General features: G+C 37.4%; 1 protein-coding gene across 1 annotated transcript; it reads left to right on the top strand.

Annotated features, from left to right (window-relative positions):
- The first annotated feature begins 1645 nt into the window (after positions 1-1645).
- On the top strand, positions 1646-3134 carry LOC133815940 (peroxidase 27-like). Its single transcript, XM_062248695.1, has 4 exons — positions 1646-1867; positions 2114-2302; positions 2454-2619; positions 2725-3134. Exons 1-4 carry the CDS (start codon positions 1646-1648, stop codon positions 3132-3134), a joined length of 987 nt encoding a protein of 328 aa, XP_062104679.1.
- The last annotated feature ends 12406 nt before the right edge of the window (positions 3135-15540 follow it).

A 15540-nucleotide genomic window follows, 5' to 3' on the forward strand; every position in this document is an offset into this window, starting at 1 on the left:
AATAAAAAATATTTGAAAATATAATATTTAAATGATATAGAGAAAAAAAAATAGAGAATCTGATGTATGGTAAAATGTAAAACTTAAATGTAAAATAGAAAAATGTGTGTTTTGGAAATGTATTTTAAATGATAAAGTAGAACACTGAATGAGAGTGCTCTAAATGAAAGATACGTAATGAGGATAGAAAAGTAAGAAAGAGAGAGTGTATTTTTGTGTATAGTATCTTGTGAGATTCACATATTTATTTTTCCTAAAATTACCATATTTTGTGGCATAAATTTTATGTCCATAAATATAGAAAGTAACTTGTTTTTTCCCATATTTTTGTAGAGTGCCCTATAAAAATATAAATGAAAATAATTTAACATTCTTCGTGAATATTAACTAAAATTTTGGTGGCCCATATCAAGTCGAGAAATGTAAAATGTGCTATATTTTCTTTTTCTCTTTACAATTCCTTAAATTTATTTTTAAAAAAAAGGTAGTAGTGACGTAAAATGTAACATTAAAAAAAAGTTAATATATATGGATACTTATAATTTAATTTTAAAAAATAAACATTCTATAAAAAGTCAAAATAATATTAATTACATTTCATTCTATAATATACCAAACGTAATAATCTTCATTCGGTTATTAATTCCAAACTATCTACCAAATAAAATAATAGAAATTTTATCCTATTTCATTCTTACTCTTATTCCATTCCTATTACCAATACCAATACGACTACCATTCCAATTTTATTATGCAACCAAACCATCAACCTTAGTTTTTACAGTCTTAAAAGGATTGGAGTTCACGTAATTAATGACCCTTATGGTTATGGTAATGGTATATATATGGTCTCCAGTCAAACAATAATATCAATAATTATAGTCCCGACGACCACACACTCACACAGAATGTTTATTGCAACTTGTAAATAATTATGTTATAGAGTGATATGGTTAAGGTCAAACAAATCTCTATATTTGAATACATATGTAGATAATATTCATAATCAATGGGTATTAGAATATTGTTAACGTGCCAGCCACACTCTTTTTCCATTTGTATTTACCTTTCGTATTAATCATGCTTATCCAGTTGTCATTTTAGAAATGTTTTAGTCTTATGATTTTGTATGCGTGTTTTCCCCCTTAAAAGATGTTTACGTACGTTTAAAATCAATTATACAGATGAATTAGTTTTTGGAAAATATGAACCTTATAATACAAATTAAAGGGGGGAAAAAGAGAATAATTAATTATTGTTGAAGTAATTGAAAACAAGATAAAAAGAAAGGAAACTCAGGGCTGTGTTGAAGTACTTGCTATTTCTCTATTAGTTTCATTGAATAATATTGAAACTGAATGCCAAAATATTAGTATAATGCAATTTTATTAGTGGCAATCCATTAGATGTCAACTGTTTTGATTTTTCTTTTTCTGCTAAGGCTAACAACCGCCAGCATGCTAGATTACTAAAGAACTATCAATTTGAGCTAAAACTACAAGTAATAATGGATAATCAAATAAGATAATTCTCGAAATGAACAAGTCATACGGCATAAGCTCTGCTATAAAAACCAGGCACATTAGTCCCTTACCATCTCACCCTTGAAGTAACAAAGCATAACACTTCTCTGCTATAGCCAACAATGGGGAGTGCCAAGCTATCCTTAATTGTCTTTCTTCAACTTCTGCTTGTTCTTTCTGTCTTTGAAAGTGCCACCTCACAAGGCTTGAAACTCCGCTTCTACCAGCGCTCTTGTCCAGAAGCAGAAAATGTCATTAAAAAGACAACATCTAAGTACATCTCTCGAGTTCCAACTCTTGCTGCACCTCTCTTGAGGATGCAATTTCATGACTGCTTCATCAGGGTACGTCCTTTATGACTGAGTTCTACTTGGTCTTTTTCCTTTTTTTTTTTTTTGAACAATTTTGATTTTCATTACTTATTGGTCTGTTTGTCATTGCATATCAGTTACTTCGTACAAACAATTTAGTGTGATTATACAATTATCTTTTAGCTCCACTGTATGGTTTAGTATTGGACATTTTTTTAAAGGATCATTGTCACAAGTCAATCAATGCAAGAGTACTACTCTAATAAGTTGTATATGCAGGGATGTGATGGTTCTGTTCTATTGAACTCGACAAAGAACAACCAAGCAGAGAAAGCAGCCATTCCCAACCTGAGTCTAAGAGGGTTTGATGTCATTGATGCTGCAAAATCCAAAGTAGAAAAAATTTGTCCTGGTGTTGTTTCATGTGCTGATATATTGAGTTTGGTAGCAAGAGATGCCGTATCCATGGTAATTACATTTAACCAACAATATTTCTCAATTTATTCAAATATAGGCTTATTGGGTACATCAAAAGATGATACCAAACACGCACTAGTGAACAAAAGATATAAATTCATGGAGTTGTGTTCCAATTTGAACTTTGGTCTTTCCCTTTCAGATTTATGGACCTTATTGGGATGTTCCAACTGGCAGAAGAGATGGAAATGTGTCAGTAGCCATGGAGGCTTTAGTTGGCTTACCTCCTCCTTTTGCTAACATAACAACACTCAAATCGATGTTTGCTTCAAAGGGTTTAGATGCTAAAGACCTGGTAGTTTTATCAGGTAGTAAAGACCATATTTTTTATTTTTTATTTTAACATATCTCTATATTGTATCTTCTGATGTTCAATAAAATCTAACACCAAAGCCTCTCCTTCTGGATTTTAGGAGGGCACACCATTGGAAGATCTTTATGTGCTGCATTTAGCAACCGCTTGTACAATTTCACAGGCAAAGGTGATATAGACCCCTCATTAGATCGAAACTATGCTGCAACTTTGAAGAAAAAATGCAAGCCTAATGACATTACTACACGAGTCGAAATGGACCCCGGTAGCTTCAAATCATTCGATAATGATTACTACACTGTTGTAGCCAAAAGAAGAGGCCTATTCCAATCTGATGCAGCTCTCCTTAATGATCCTAACACAAAGGCCTATGTTCAAATGCAAGCAAACTCACAAAAACCCACTTTTGCTAAGGATTTTGTTGTGTCTATGGTAAAGATGGGCAAGATTGGAGTCCTTACCGGCAAGGCTGGTGAAATCAGGAAGCATTGTGCTTTTGTTAATCGTTGATTGATGTGTCAATGCTTTCTCATACATTTTTTCCCTTTTGCTTCATTTGATTGCTGGTTTATTTATTTTATTTGTTTAATAAGCAAGTTTATATGTTGATTATGAGTGAATTGTAAAATATTTGATGCTCGGTATAATATGTATTGCGTGTAAAATTACAAAAGCTTTTCACATTTCTTCTTGTACGACATGGAAAACTTTTGTATCTTTATTAACATATTTTTTACCAATGACCAAATTTTATTGATTAGAGTCATGAAATACATTGGTTATTATACAAGGTGGAACATCTTCTAACCAAGTATTATTGTTTTCTATATGTAGTGCATATCTAGTTAAACCATGTGTTGTGGTATTTTTATTGCACAAAATATGTACTAGACACATACCTAGAAAGACAGATAACCTAAGGATACAACCCCTTTGAGAAACAACATCACGAGAGAAAGAGACATAGTTAACGACAACCTCTACATCACTATCAACAATACAGACAAAGAAACCAACTTCCAAGCACCCTTTCAAATCATAAGTAAGATCAAGAGCCGCCTCTTTTGGTGAAATCAAACCAAGTAAAGGCTTTGCCAACAGCTTAAAGGAACCCTAACAAGAGCATCAATACCAATCTAACAACTAATAGCAGCATCCACATTTAATTTAAGTGAATCATGACGTGAAGCTTGCCATAGGCTAGCCTTAACAGAAAGAGGACCCAAAACCAACTGATGGTGAGCAGGTTATGCCTGCAACCAACCTTCTGTTGGGTTTTATGCCCTTATAAAACCACATTTCTTATGTAATTTTCATTCATTACCAATAAAGTAGTAGAAATCATTTTGTTCAATCAAATTGCGTCGTTTACATGTTTTATTACATGATTAATTATTATTAGGACAAACTTTTATAAAATCCCGAACATATGTATAGTTACAATTATAGTGACTCGATCACAGTGTATTATAATTGTAATTATATTTTCAAAAGTATTTTGTCCTAAAGATTATTAGTACATTGGATTTTTATAGATTCGGTAATCTACGATAAGATCTACTTACACATTTGGTGTGATGTCCTATCTAGGACACTGACCAAGTAGATAAGATTCGATGTATTTTGTTACATTAGACTGGACTGATATTAATTATCGATAAGATAAGTAAGTATCGTTATTATCTAATTTAATTATATCATAACGTTGACCATAAGTCAATTCAATCTTAATTCTGAGTGATTAATATTCTGCTTGTTACACCCAGATTTTGAGAATGAGAACTTTGATCTCAAAACTCAGGCTCGTAAGCCATATGCTCGAGATTAGCACAGTCGTCATGTGACCCACAAGATAGGGACAGTCTCGCTAAGGCAGCAAGTGGCAACCTCGGATTGGTGAGCTCGGAAACTACGTAGTCTCGGAGGTGCTCTGAGGTTATAAGTTAGGCTCGCAATTCACAGTAGCAATGGTTCAACACTTGTATAAACTTCCTGATTCATTTCCTGCCCTAAGACAAGATGGTTCGAGCTCGAGAGGTGTAAGCTCAAAGAAGATGGTTTCGTCAATAATTACTTGTTGGGAGCATAGGCGAACCAGGGACACGAGCTCGCAATAGGTAAACGATCTCGAAGGCACGTGAACCTAGCGTCCAAGCTCGTCAGTTGTGTGTGAATGTATTTATTGTTATAAATTCCCTATGCTTAAGGGATCTGATGTAATTTGTTATTAAATCCCACATATTATGGGATATTACCGCGTACGTGATAGATGTATGCATTTAATGGAATTATATTATTTGATTTGTAAAATAACTTCCCAAAATCTATGGGAAGAGATTCAAAAAACCCCTCTATAAATAGAGTGGGATAATTTGTAAGGATCAAAACATTGATATTGGAAAGAACTTTGTACAATTGCTTCCAGAAAGCTATCAGAAATCCCAAGAAGTTAATAATACAGACTCGTGGACTAGGCAGATTTTAACTGTTGAACCACGTAAATGATCCTATCTATACTTTCTATTTCCTCTGGTATGTTTTTGTTTAAATTGCTCTTATTCTTTAAGTTGACGAAAAACGGCGTCAACACTGCTAATTGTATTATTCATGTTTTTTTATTTGTTCGTGTTGACGTCGTTTGTCGTCAACTTAGATCTGAAGAGCACTAAACAATGATGCAGGAAAAATAAAAGGATTCACCAGCTTTTTACGTGGTTCAACAGTTAAAATTTGCCTAGTCCACGAGTCATTATTATTACTCTCACTACTCTGTCAAAGCTTCTTTAGAAAGCAATTTGGCAGAGTATTCTCCAATACAATTTGTGTGTCCATACAAATGAAATACTCCAGGCTATTTATAGACTTGGTTGAAAGAATATCTTCCCATTATTTCGGGAAGTTACAATCAAGCATTTAAATCTGAAATAAATACAAATAATGCATTAATTACATAATAGCCCATGATAATAGGGATTTAATATCTTATAACAACAAATCCCTAAGGAATATGGATTTTCCAATAGTCTTTCTATGTGCAAAATATGTCGCTGAGCTCGATTGTTGGGCTGATACATTTTCGAGACCGATCCAGACTTTGAGCTCGCCATTCCGGTTACAACCTCCTCCTCATCTAGCAATTTTAGTTAGCTCATTCCTCGTAGAAGGTCGAAGCCTTCGAGCCAGACTGTTCAGGCTCGAACAATACGACTCATGCTCGAGTGCCATTAGCTGAGCAGATCTGGGATTATGTCAATTTATACAAGTGTATAACCAACACTTGTTATTTTCGAGCTTACTCTTTCTGAGCCTACATTTCAAGGCCATTTATTTTATTCTCAAAAATTTGGTGTAACATTTTGCCCCTCAAAAGTGTTGGTTTGAATCCTCTGAGAAGGAAACTTTTTATTCACCTTCGAAAAACGTTCCTATCTACCACACTCGAGTGTGGACACGCGTCACTAGGGGATTGTTCACTGAGAGTACTTGAGTACTCTCCTACCTACGCACGTCCTTTCCTATTTCCTTTTCGCCGCCAATTTTTGTAATCAAATGTGATACCTTGGATCCCTTTTTAACTCAAATTAAGGGCTTAGATTCATCCGACCGTTACTATTCCCTTGGCATATATATATATATATACCCTTTCTTCCCCATTCTCTTCACACTTGCATTTTAACTTTAAGAAAATACGCACCAAAGGAAACACGAACCAGAGTTTTTTTCTTTGCATGTTCTCCAAACCGAAGAAACAACACAATCTCTCAACTTTCAACTCAGTGGGATCATTTATGCTTCCCCTTATTCAGTAGACAATTTCCACTTTTCCAAGATCATCTTTGTGTAATTTTTCTGATCTTTATCTCATTAAATTTTTTGTTTACATTTCCTCTATCCGTAAGAATATTTTTCTGGTTTTTACCAGATTCTCAAAAACCCCTTTGCAATAGGCAAGTTTTGATTGTGTAAACGTGTACTGATCAAAAATACGATTTAGGCAAAAAAAAAAAATGGTAAAAACAGATAAAAATGAAACCTTTTTAGGTTATGGGGTATTAGGATACAAGTTTCGTGTATCTTAAGAAATAGGGTTATGGATTAGGGTTTTAATGCACATATCTCGATAATATAGCCTTTTTAGGTAACTGCCTACTTTTTCCTTAGAAATTTTGGATTCTTTTAAACTGATAATAACCGACCCACTCTTGCGTGGGTACACTCTCGATGCCCCAAAATTTATAACAACTCAGTGTTGGCATTTGAGTTAGTCTCTCCATTTCGAGCCTTCAGACTTGATTAAGGCGATCTTGTTATCTCGATCTTAATCTCTTCCTCTTCTTTTTTGTAATGGGCCCTCACCTTTTTCTTTCTTATTAGATGTCATAGTCTTCAGAGAATCGGTGGGGGCCCGTGCTTGCTATCCCTTACCACCTGTCATCTCCTCGCCCTGAATCGCCATTACGCGAAACCAACGGTTAATCCGTGAGCATAAGGAACGGTGCGAACAAGTAGATATACGAGCCCATTCTTGACGTCAAAACGACGAGGTCAAAGAGAGGAAGAGAAAGAAACTTCAAGTTGCGGTGTACCCCGATCCGGACCCTAAGATCCAACCAATTCCACTAGACCCTAAGCTTAGACTCACCATAGCCTACTCTCCAGGTGAGCTCTCATTTAGCCTCATGGAGAGTGCTTCAGCCCAACCAACCATCTCTAAGGTCCTTTAATCTATCCCAACCTTGGAGGAAAATTTATTTGAAGTTTAGCACTATTAAAGCTATGTAACCTCCACGGGACATATCTCCGAGTTGTTGGCCTTCCACAGGCTAAAGTTATCTGGCAAGTTGATGTGTCGGCCTGCAGCCTCCAACGAGAGAAGTTGCTATGCTCTTGGTGACGGTAATCCCGACAGGAATGTTAAGTTCGCGGCCTGGAGTCGCGAGCATATGCGAGATGGGGCTTTATTTCCCTTAAGGGACTATTTTTGGAGTTTGTTGGACTAGGCCAGTATCACCCCATTCCAACTCCAAACCAACTCATATAGGGCTCTAGCCGCCCTGAGGTCGTTGTACAAGGAAATGAAGTGGGAGGGGAACTCTGTGCACGAGATCCTCTATCTCTTTTGTCTTAAGAGTAACCTTTCTCGAGCTCACAGTGGATATGGATTCTACTGCCTCTCTAGCTATTCCAAGGAGAAACGGTTGTTCGAGGATATACCCAACCATCCTCCTAATTTCAAGATCATATTTTTTTGGATGGACGACCTTGCTTCCTCTTGCTTTTATTCCTTCCAACGAATTCGTAAGTGTCTCGCCATACTTATTTTTGTTTTCTTTTTTGTTGGTCTTTTGAGCTCGAAATGCTCACTAAACTCTTTCCTACAACCAACTACCATTGAACATCATCGAACAAACCCATGAAAGAACATAGGGAAGCAATTCTTAAGCTCCCTTGCAGTCGATGATCTCTCACCTACCTCCTCCATGAGGATAAGCTCCGAGCTTGTGGTCTCCTAGACAAAGGTGGGTCCACCGACGACTCAGGAATTTTCAAATATGCAAGATGGGAAGACGTCCCAATCCCCACCACCAAACTTCCTTCCAGGAGGAGGCCCTCGGTCTCACAATCCTATATCTTCGTTCCCCGCCTACTTGATGTAGAGTCCAAGAACTTTACTTAGCTAGTTAGATAGTAGTATTATAGTAATTATAGTATTATCTTTATAACTGTGGATTTTTGGTTCAGACCGGGAATTATTTGGACACTCATAGTAGTACTTGTAGATTTTCTAAGTTTAACCTATAGTTTAAGAATATTGATGTTAACCTAAGGTTTGATTAATATGGCTGATATTGAGGATAATATTATTATACTATAAGGTTTAGATAAGAACCAATAGGATTTTAAGCACATGTTATGTATGGGTGATTAAGGATTAAGTATTTAGAGGATTAAATTTAATAAGGGTAAAATTTGAATGCTCTAAGGTCAGTCAGCAGCTTTGAATACGTTTGAGGGCTTAGTCAAGGCTGTTTACTCAATTTGAATTAAGCTAAAAATGTGTAATTTCGTGTTTAAATAATCAGCGTATGCCGATATATCGCAGCTATAGGGGGCGATATATCGCAGCACGTAGATACGGAAAACACGAAATGATGCACGTTTGCCTCGGGCATAATGGTCCAGGCGATATATCGCCTATAGGGGGGCACTATATCGCCTCCTTCAGCATATTTTGAATGTTTTTGAAATCATTTTCCATTCAACCCTTCAACCTCTTGATAAGTGCAGCACCTTTCTGAACGAGTCTTCAACCTCTGCTGAACAACAATTCAAATTATTTTCACCTAAAAAGCCATTATTTTTATTCAAGTAAAATTAAGATCCTTTCATTCCTAAACTCAATAAATAGGACCTACTACCCAGCCATTATTCATCTTTTACTCTAAGTTCAGAGGCTGCAAATTGCTAGGTGAGTGTGAGAGTGTAAACACTTGAGTGGGGAAATCATAAGCTTAATCATCATAAGCTTATCAAACACTTGGGGAAGTAAGGTTTTATAGTATTTCGGTTCGAGGTTTAGATTGGTCTTACAAGTCTTCAAGGTAACCCAAACTCTAGTTCGTTTCTGTACTTTTTCTTTAAAAGTTCTCATAGTCTTCTACTTATTCTAACCTTAATCTTTATTTTGGTTAGGAAATCTAAGAACTTGCACATAAGTTTTTGGTAAGTATTTTCTCAATGATTTAGTCCTTCCATTCCTTCCATTTCTCTTCTTCACTATACTCACTCTTTTTCAAATTGTTCTTAGGAGTGTTCCAAAGTCCCAACTCTGTCCTCTTATCCCGGTAATTTTGGTAAGGAAAATAGGATAGAATTCATATGTTATATGTTTTATATGTTATCTTATGTTTTTTTTATGTTATGTAATGTGTTATGTTATGTATGTATGTAGGCTTGGGCATATGACCCATATGACTAACAAGCCCCAAATAGATTATGGGCATATGACCTGCTTAGCTAGCAGGACCCCACTAATCTAATGGGCATATGACTTGTTTAGTCTATGAGACCCCAAGTAATAATGGCCATTATAGTATGTGTATGGTATAAGTGTTATGTTATGTTTTTATGTTTCTTATGAAATTTATGTATATGAACTATGTGGTAGATTTTCCTTGCTGGGCATTAGGCTCATTCCTTTTTGTTTATATGTGCAGGAAAATAGCTACAGTGGCGAGTAAGATTCGTGGATGCTTGGGGAATGTGTATCGGTGATGAATGGATTCAAGGAGTCGAGAGTTCGATTTTGAGGATGTAGTCTTTTATTTATGGTTTATGTGTATTTTTCCGCACCTATTTATGTAATCTCTTTTCATTTCAATTAAGATATGTTTTCTTTTTAAAACAATGGGATCCCATATCCTGCTTTGAGTTTATGTAAGTTTATACATTGGTTTTTACAAGATTTTAATAAAGTATGATCTTTTTCACTTGTAAGTTCTATTAAAGATTAGGGTTTATGTATAGTTTTTGTTAATGGTCCAAAGTCTAGAGTAGTTGGGTCATTACACCTGAGCATCTAGGCTCGGGCAATGAAGCCCACGACGAGCTCAGCGGATGGAGGTAAAGTAGTGCTGGACCTATTCATGTAGTCTCCCACTCTTCTTAGATATGAACCTGATGTAATGGTTCTTTTTAAGGACCCTAGGAATAACTTCCTAGCCTAGTCGAGGGTAGACCCTAGAGTCTATAGGTTTGATAGTTGGTTAGGAAAATATCAGACTATGTACAATCTAAATGAATTCTGGGATGGGATTGTTGTTCAATACAGGACCAACATCTATAGGGATCTAATGAGACTATCCCCCACCTATAGAGAGGGAACCCCCTTAGAGTCATCAGAAGATAGGGAGATTTCTTGGTCCCCGAGCTCAAGCTCGACAGAATCTACCAGTTAGGTTTTCTTCCACGTAGAGTCTCATTACTTATGATAACCTTAATCAACTATTAATGTACTATCTTTTCTTTTTTCAGGTGATATGGATTCGAACCTGGACAACCTCCTCAATAAGCCTGTTTCCTCGAGAGCAAACAAACGCAAATGAACATCTTAGAAGGGAGGTTGCCCCTCCAAACTCACAAAGAAAGCCGAGGTGGTCCCTCCGGTATCGAAGCTGTCCAACCCGGGTCAAGTCACCGAGCTCCCAGCACCCCTGGAAACCATGAATCCCCCTCCTGCACCTCAACCAAGCTGAGCCTAGCCTCCCATCCGATACCTCTTTCTTTCGATCTTGACCTATGTGCCTGAATTTGTGGTTGACGGTGTTGTCAGTACCCCTAGGGCCAACCTTGGTTCTGATTCTTTCACTAGCGTGGAAAAAGGCTTTAGCAACCTCAGGGTTCTCTAGTGGGAGTTTTTGACCTCGTACCAGGATGTCAACACTCTTTTCGACAAGAGCGGGGAACTATTTTCTTTGGTTAGTTACTTTCTGACAAGCTCCCTACTTCTGTGGCAAATTTGAATTTTTGCTTTTAACATTGGTTTTTCATTGCAGGCATTCGTATCCTTTGTTCAACATAATTTTGTGTTGAATTATGAGGTCACAACAAGCAAAGCGCTTGTCCAAGAGGCCCAAGATGCTCAACTTAGGGTCGAGGACGACCTTAAAAAGGTTCGGCTAGAACTTGAAGCAAGGGATGCAAAGATTAAGAGGAGCCTGGAGCTTGAGACCAAGCTAGAGGCAACCCGGAAGGAAGTTGAGGCCAGGGACTCAGAGATCAAAAGAATCTTGGAGTTCAACGCTAAACTTGAAAAGGAAAAGAAGATGACCTTTGAGTTCATTGAGAGCGAGAAGGCTCGTCTTCTTTAGGAGTTTAAGACTAAAAAAGATCATGCACGTAGACATGACGATGTATCAAATTTAGGCTAATAATCCTGACCTCGATACCAACTTCCTCGCTGACTGGGAGACCAAATTTATTGCTAGGTGGCAGGCTCGACTGGAGGAGGAAGAGGATAGGCTCGATACTGAAGAGGCGGCGGGGGTGACTGAGCAAGCCGAAACTGTAGTAGATGGGATTGCTAATCCTTAAAGTTCAAGTTATGGGTTGTGACCCATTTTTGTTTCCCCTAGTAATTACATATTAATATATATAATTTCTTTTCTTTATGCCCTTGGGGCAATGAAAATTATATTTCAATGGTAGTTTATATTTTTATGCTTACATTTCTTGCTCGAAACATTTATGGATATTGTTTGCCTTGGATGTTTTTCCCTTTATCACATGCTCCACATTTCTAGCCTTGAAATATTCCGAGCTTATGTATAAAGTACTATATTTTTTTATCTACATAAATACTTGTCGCACTTAAGCTCGAATTTCCATATATTCATACATAATTCATTCGATTACACATTTTTTGACTTCGTTATACCCAAAATTGAATATTACTTTTACCTCGTGTCTTAGTTAAGAATTACAAACTAGTTATGTAACCTCGTTAGTTTAGTTATTTCTAGCTTATTGATAGGAACTTTTCCTCATCCTCGAGTATGGTCTCGAGGTTGCGAGGTCGAAACTTATTTGGAAAAAATTTCTAGCTTTGTCTCGACTTATAAACTTTTTTTGATTTATCTAGAATTCCAACTTGTGATCGTGTCGATTAGGTTTTGCTAGTTTGTTCCAAACTTGTATTATTCATGTTAGGTTAGTGATCCATACACTGTAATTTATTTCATTTTTATTGATGCTACATTTTCGAGCTTATGGTATTATCGTATACCACTTATGCCCCCTTAATATCCTATGATTACAATCTTAGGTTATTGAATTTTGAGAGCTTGCAAAAAGTATAACAATAAAAATACACAAAACTTTGAATAAAAATCAGTGCTTTATTGATAAAAAGAAGAAATTAAATACAAGTTGGGTTAAAAATGAATAAACACCATTCCTACATTACTAATAATAAGGTCGTAGATGTTCACCATTCCAAGCTCGTGGGACCAATTCTCCATTCAATCTCACAAGTTTATGAACACTATGTCAAATGATGGACTCGGTTTGGTATGGTCCTTCGCAATAAGGCTCGAGCACACCCGCACAAGGGTCTTGTGTGGCCAAAGACATGCGTCTAAGCACCAAATCTCCCAATCCAAATTTTCTCTCTCAAACCCTCTTGTTGAAGTATCTTGCAGCCCTTTGCTGGTATGCAACATTCCTTAGTTGGGCTTCGTCTCGTTTTTCTTCAATTAGGTCTAGAGTTTCTTTGAGTTGGGATTGGTTTTAGGTCTAGTCATATGACATGCGCCTTATTGTTGGGATTTCGACCTTAATAAGTAACATGGCCTCACAACCATAAGCAAGGGAGAAAGGGGTATGTCCCGTTGAGGTTCGTGATGTTGTTTTGTATGCCCATAGAACTTATGGCAGTTCATGTGGCCATCTTCCTTTAGCGTCTTCTAGCCTTTTCTTAATAGAACTCTTCATATTTTTGTTTACTACTTCGACTTGGCCATTTGCCTGTGGTTGGGCCACAGAGAAAAAAACTTTTAATTATCCCATTCTTTTCAAAGAACTGTGCGAACAGATCGCTGTCGAACAGGGTCCAATTATCTGATACGATCTTCCTGGGCATCCCGTATCTACAGATTATATTCTTCACCACAAAATCCAGAACTTTTTTTGAGGTGATCATAGCTAGAGGTTCATCCTAGATCCACTTTGTAAAATAATCAACAATGACTACAACATATTTTACTCCTCCTTTTCCAGTCGGTAGAGAACCTACGAGGTCGATTCCCCATACCACGAATGGCCACGGAGAGCTCATCATGGTGAGCTCGGTGGGGGGAGCTCGCGGTATTGAAGTGAACCATTGACACTTGTCACAACGCTTAACATATTCAAACGAGTTTGGTTTTATTGTAGGCTAGAAATATTCTTGCCTAATCACCATTTTGGTCAGACTATGCCCCCCAATATGGTCTCCACAAAATCCTTCATGGATTTCTTCTAAAAAATTTCTTGCTTCGGGCGAAGTTACACACCTTAGTAGTGGCATGGAATATCCTCTTCTATACAATACTCCTTCCTAGATGGTGTATCTTTGTATTTTGTACATAAGTTTCCTAGCCTCGTTTCGATCTGCCGAAAGACACCCGTATACTGGGTGCATGGGCTCTTTTTTACTATTCAAATGTCTTCATGAATCCAGGTTTGAAGGGTTAGCCTGACCTCGATTTTGGTTCAAATGATCTCTAAGATCAGGGTTCTCATAATTCCCAGTATTCCTGGGTTCGGTGTTGTATACACTCACCGACCTACTAAGGCCCAAACTTCCACTTATGAAGCTAACATTTCTCTCAGGCTGTTTTGTGGCTCGATGGTTGCGAGGTGGGTCTTCCATTGGCCCCATTGATCCAGTTGTTTATGACCTCAACATTTGACTTCCTGTTGGCTGGGATGCCATATGTCCTCGGGGAGCTTCTCATTCACCTTCGTGTTCAGGTCGAGCTATATGGTTTCTATCTTGGCTACCACTCCGAGAGGGTCTTTGGGTTGCTCGTTTCCCCGCCCGGTTCCCATTAGGAGCTGGCTGGGGTACCTCTCGAACTGGAGATGGGTGCCTTACTAGTGACACCATGGGCCTTCCATTGTTGGATCTGGAAGGTCCATAATTGGCTCAGAGTAGCTCCAGGTTGTTCCTTACAAGCTCGGGTATATTATTCCGAGCTATAGTGGGAGCTCAGTTATTCTTTGTTCCAGTTGTTACACTCACCGTAGGTATGCTAGTAGTAGCATTTTGAGTATTTCTCCTAGGGCGATCGTTGCTGGTATTTTCTCTAGGCCTTGGCTGGGCTTGTTGGGCCTTTTGTTCGGCCATTCTGGCAGCCATACTCCCACGGGGATACCCTCTGGTCCTCCGAGAAGATGCCCGTGCCTCAACGGCTTGCCTAGCCAATTCCTCGTTACGCCGTGTGGCTTCGACCAGCTGTTTGCGCAGTCTGCGATTCTCCAATTCCACAATGGGCATGTATCTTTCGGGATTATAGTATAAATCCTCCTTGGGCGTGGGGTTTGGATCAGGTTGCCCCCTAGATATGAATGATGCACTTCCTTTATCTGGGTCCTGAACTACCAAAGGCTGCTTCCCAGGCATTCGCGGGTAGTTCTCAGCTTGAGGATTTCGTTCCTCAAGGATTTGTGGCAATGGTCGCCCACTAGTTCCAGGAATGTTCATTGCGGCCATTGATGATGTGCAAGAGGTTTTTTAATTAAACAATACATATATTTTTTTAATGCTCTCAATGAAAGCACCAAACTGTTGACACCGTTTTTTCGTAAACTTAGATATTAAGAGCACTAAACAATGATGCAGGAAAAATAAAAGGATTCAACAGCTTTCTAGGTGGTTCAACAGTTAAAATCTGCCTAGTCCAAAATTCACTATTATTACTCTCACTACTCTGTCAAAGCTTCTTCAAAAAACAATTTGGCAGAGTAATCTCCAGTACAATTTGTTAGGAAAATATAATTTTCCTCAATGGAAATTGGCAAGAAAAATATAACTCTAGACAAAATATTACAAATAAATAATTATTGATTAAAAAGTGTTACAACTCTATGACAAAAAAATACATGTAAATATAGAGAAAGAGGTAGAAGATGATAGAAGTAGAAAATACAACTCTAAGACAAAAAGATACAAATAAACTAGAAGTAGTAGAATGAAAGATATAGATGAGATTACGACTCTAAAATAAAAGATACATATAAAAGAGTGAATAGAGAATAATAGAATAAATGAAAAGCAATTGAATAAAAGAACAAGAACAAGAACAAGAACTCTCACTCACACAACCAAAGTGAAGAGTGTTGGGGATCACCAACTTGGACAAGGTTTGAAACCTTT

This window comes from Humulus lupulus, chromosome 2 (assembly GCF_963169125.1).
Source record: "Humulus lupulus chromosome 2, drHumLupu1.1, whole genome shotgun sequence".
In the NCBI taxonomy this organism is placed as follows: Eukaryota; Viridiplantae; Streptophyta; class Magnoliopsida; order Rosales; family Cannabaceae; genus Humulus; species Humulus lupulus.

Excerpts from the sequence above, each read along its gene's own strand:
- LOC133815940 (XM_062248695.1), top strand. The coding sequence starts at position 1,646 with ATGGGGAGTGCCAAGCTATCCTTAATTGTCTTTCTTCAACTTCTGCTT. Across the intron at positions 1,868-2,113 it reads TTCATGACTGCTTCATCAGG|GGATGTGATGGTTCTGTTCT; the intron begins GTACGTCCTTTA and ends TTGTATATGCAG. Across the intron at positions 2,303-2,453 it reads CAAGAGATGCCGTATCCATG|ATTTATGGACCTTATTGGGA; the intron begins GTAATTACATTT and ends TTTCCCTTTCAG.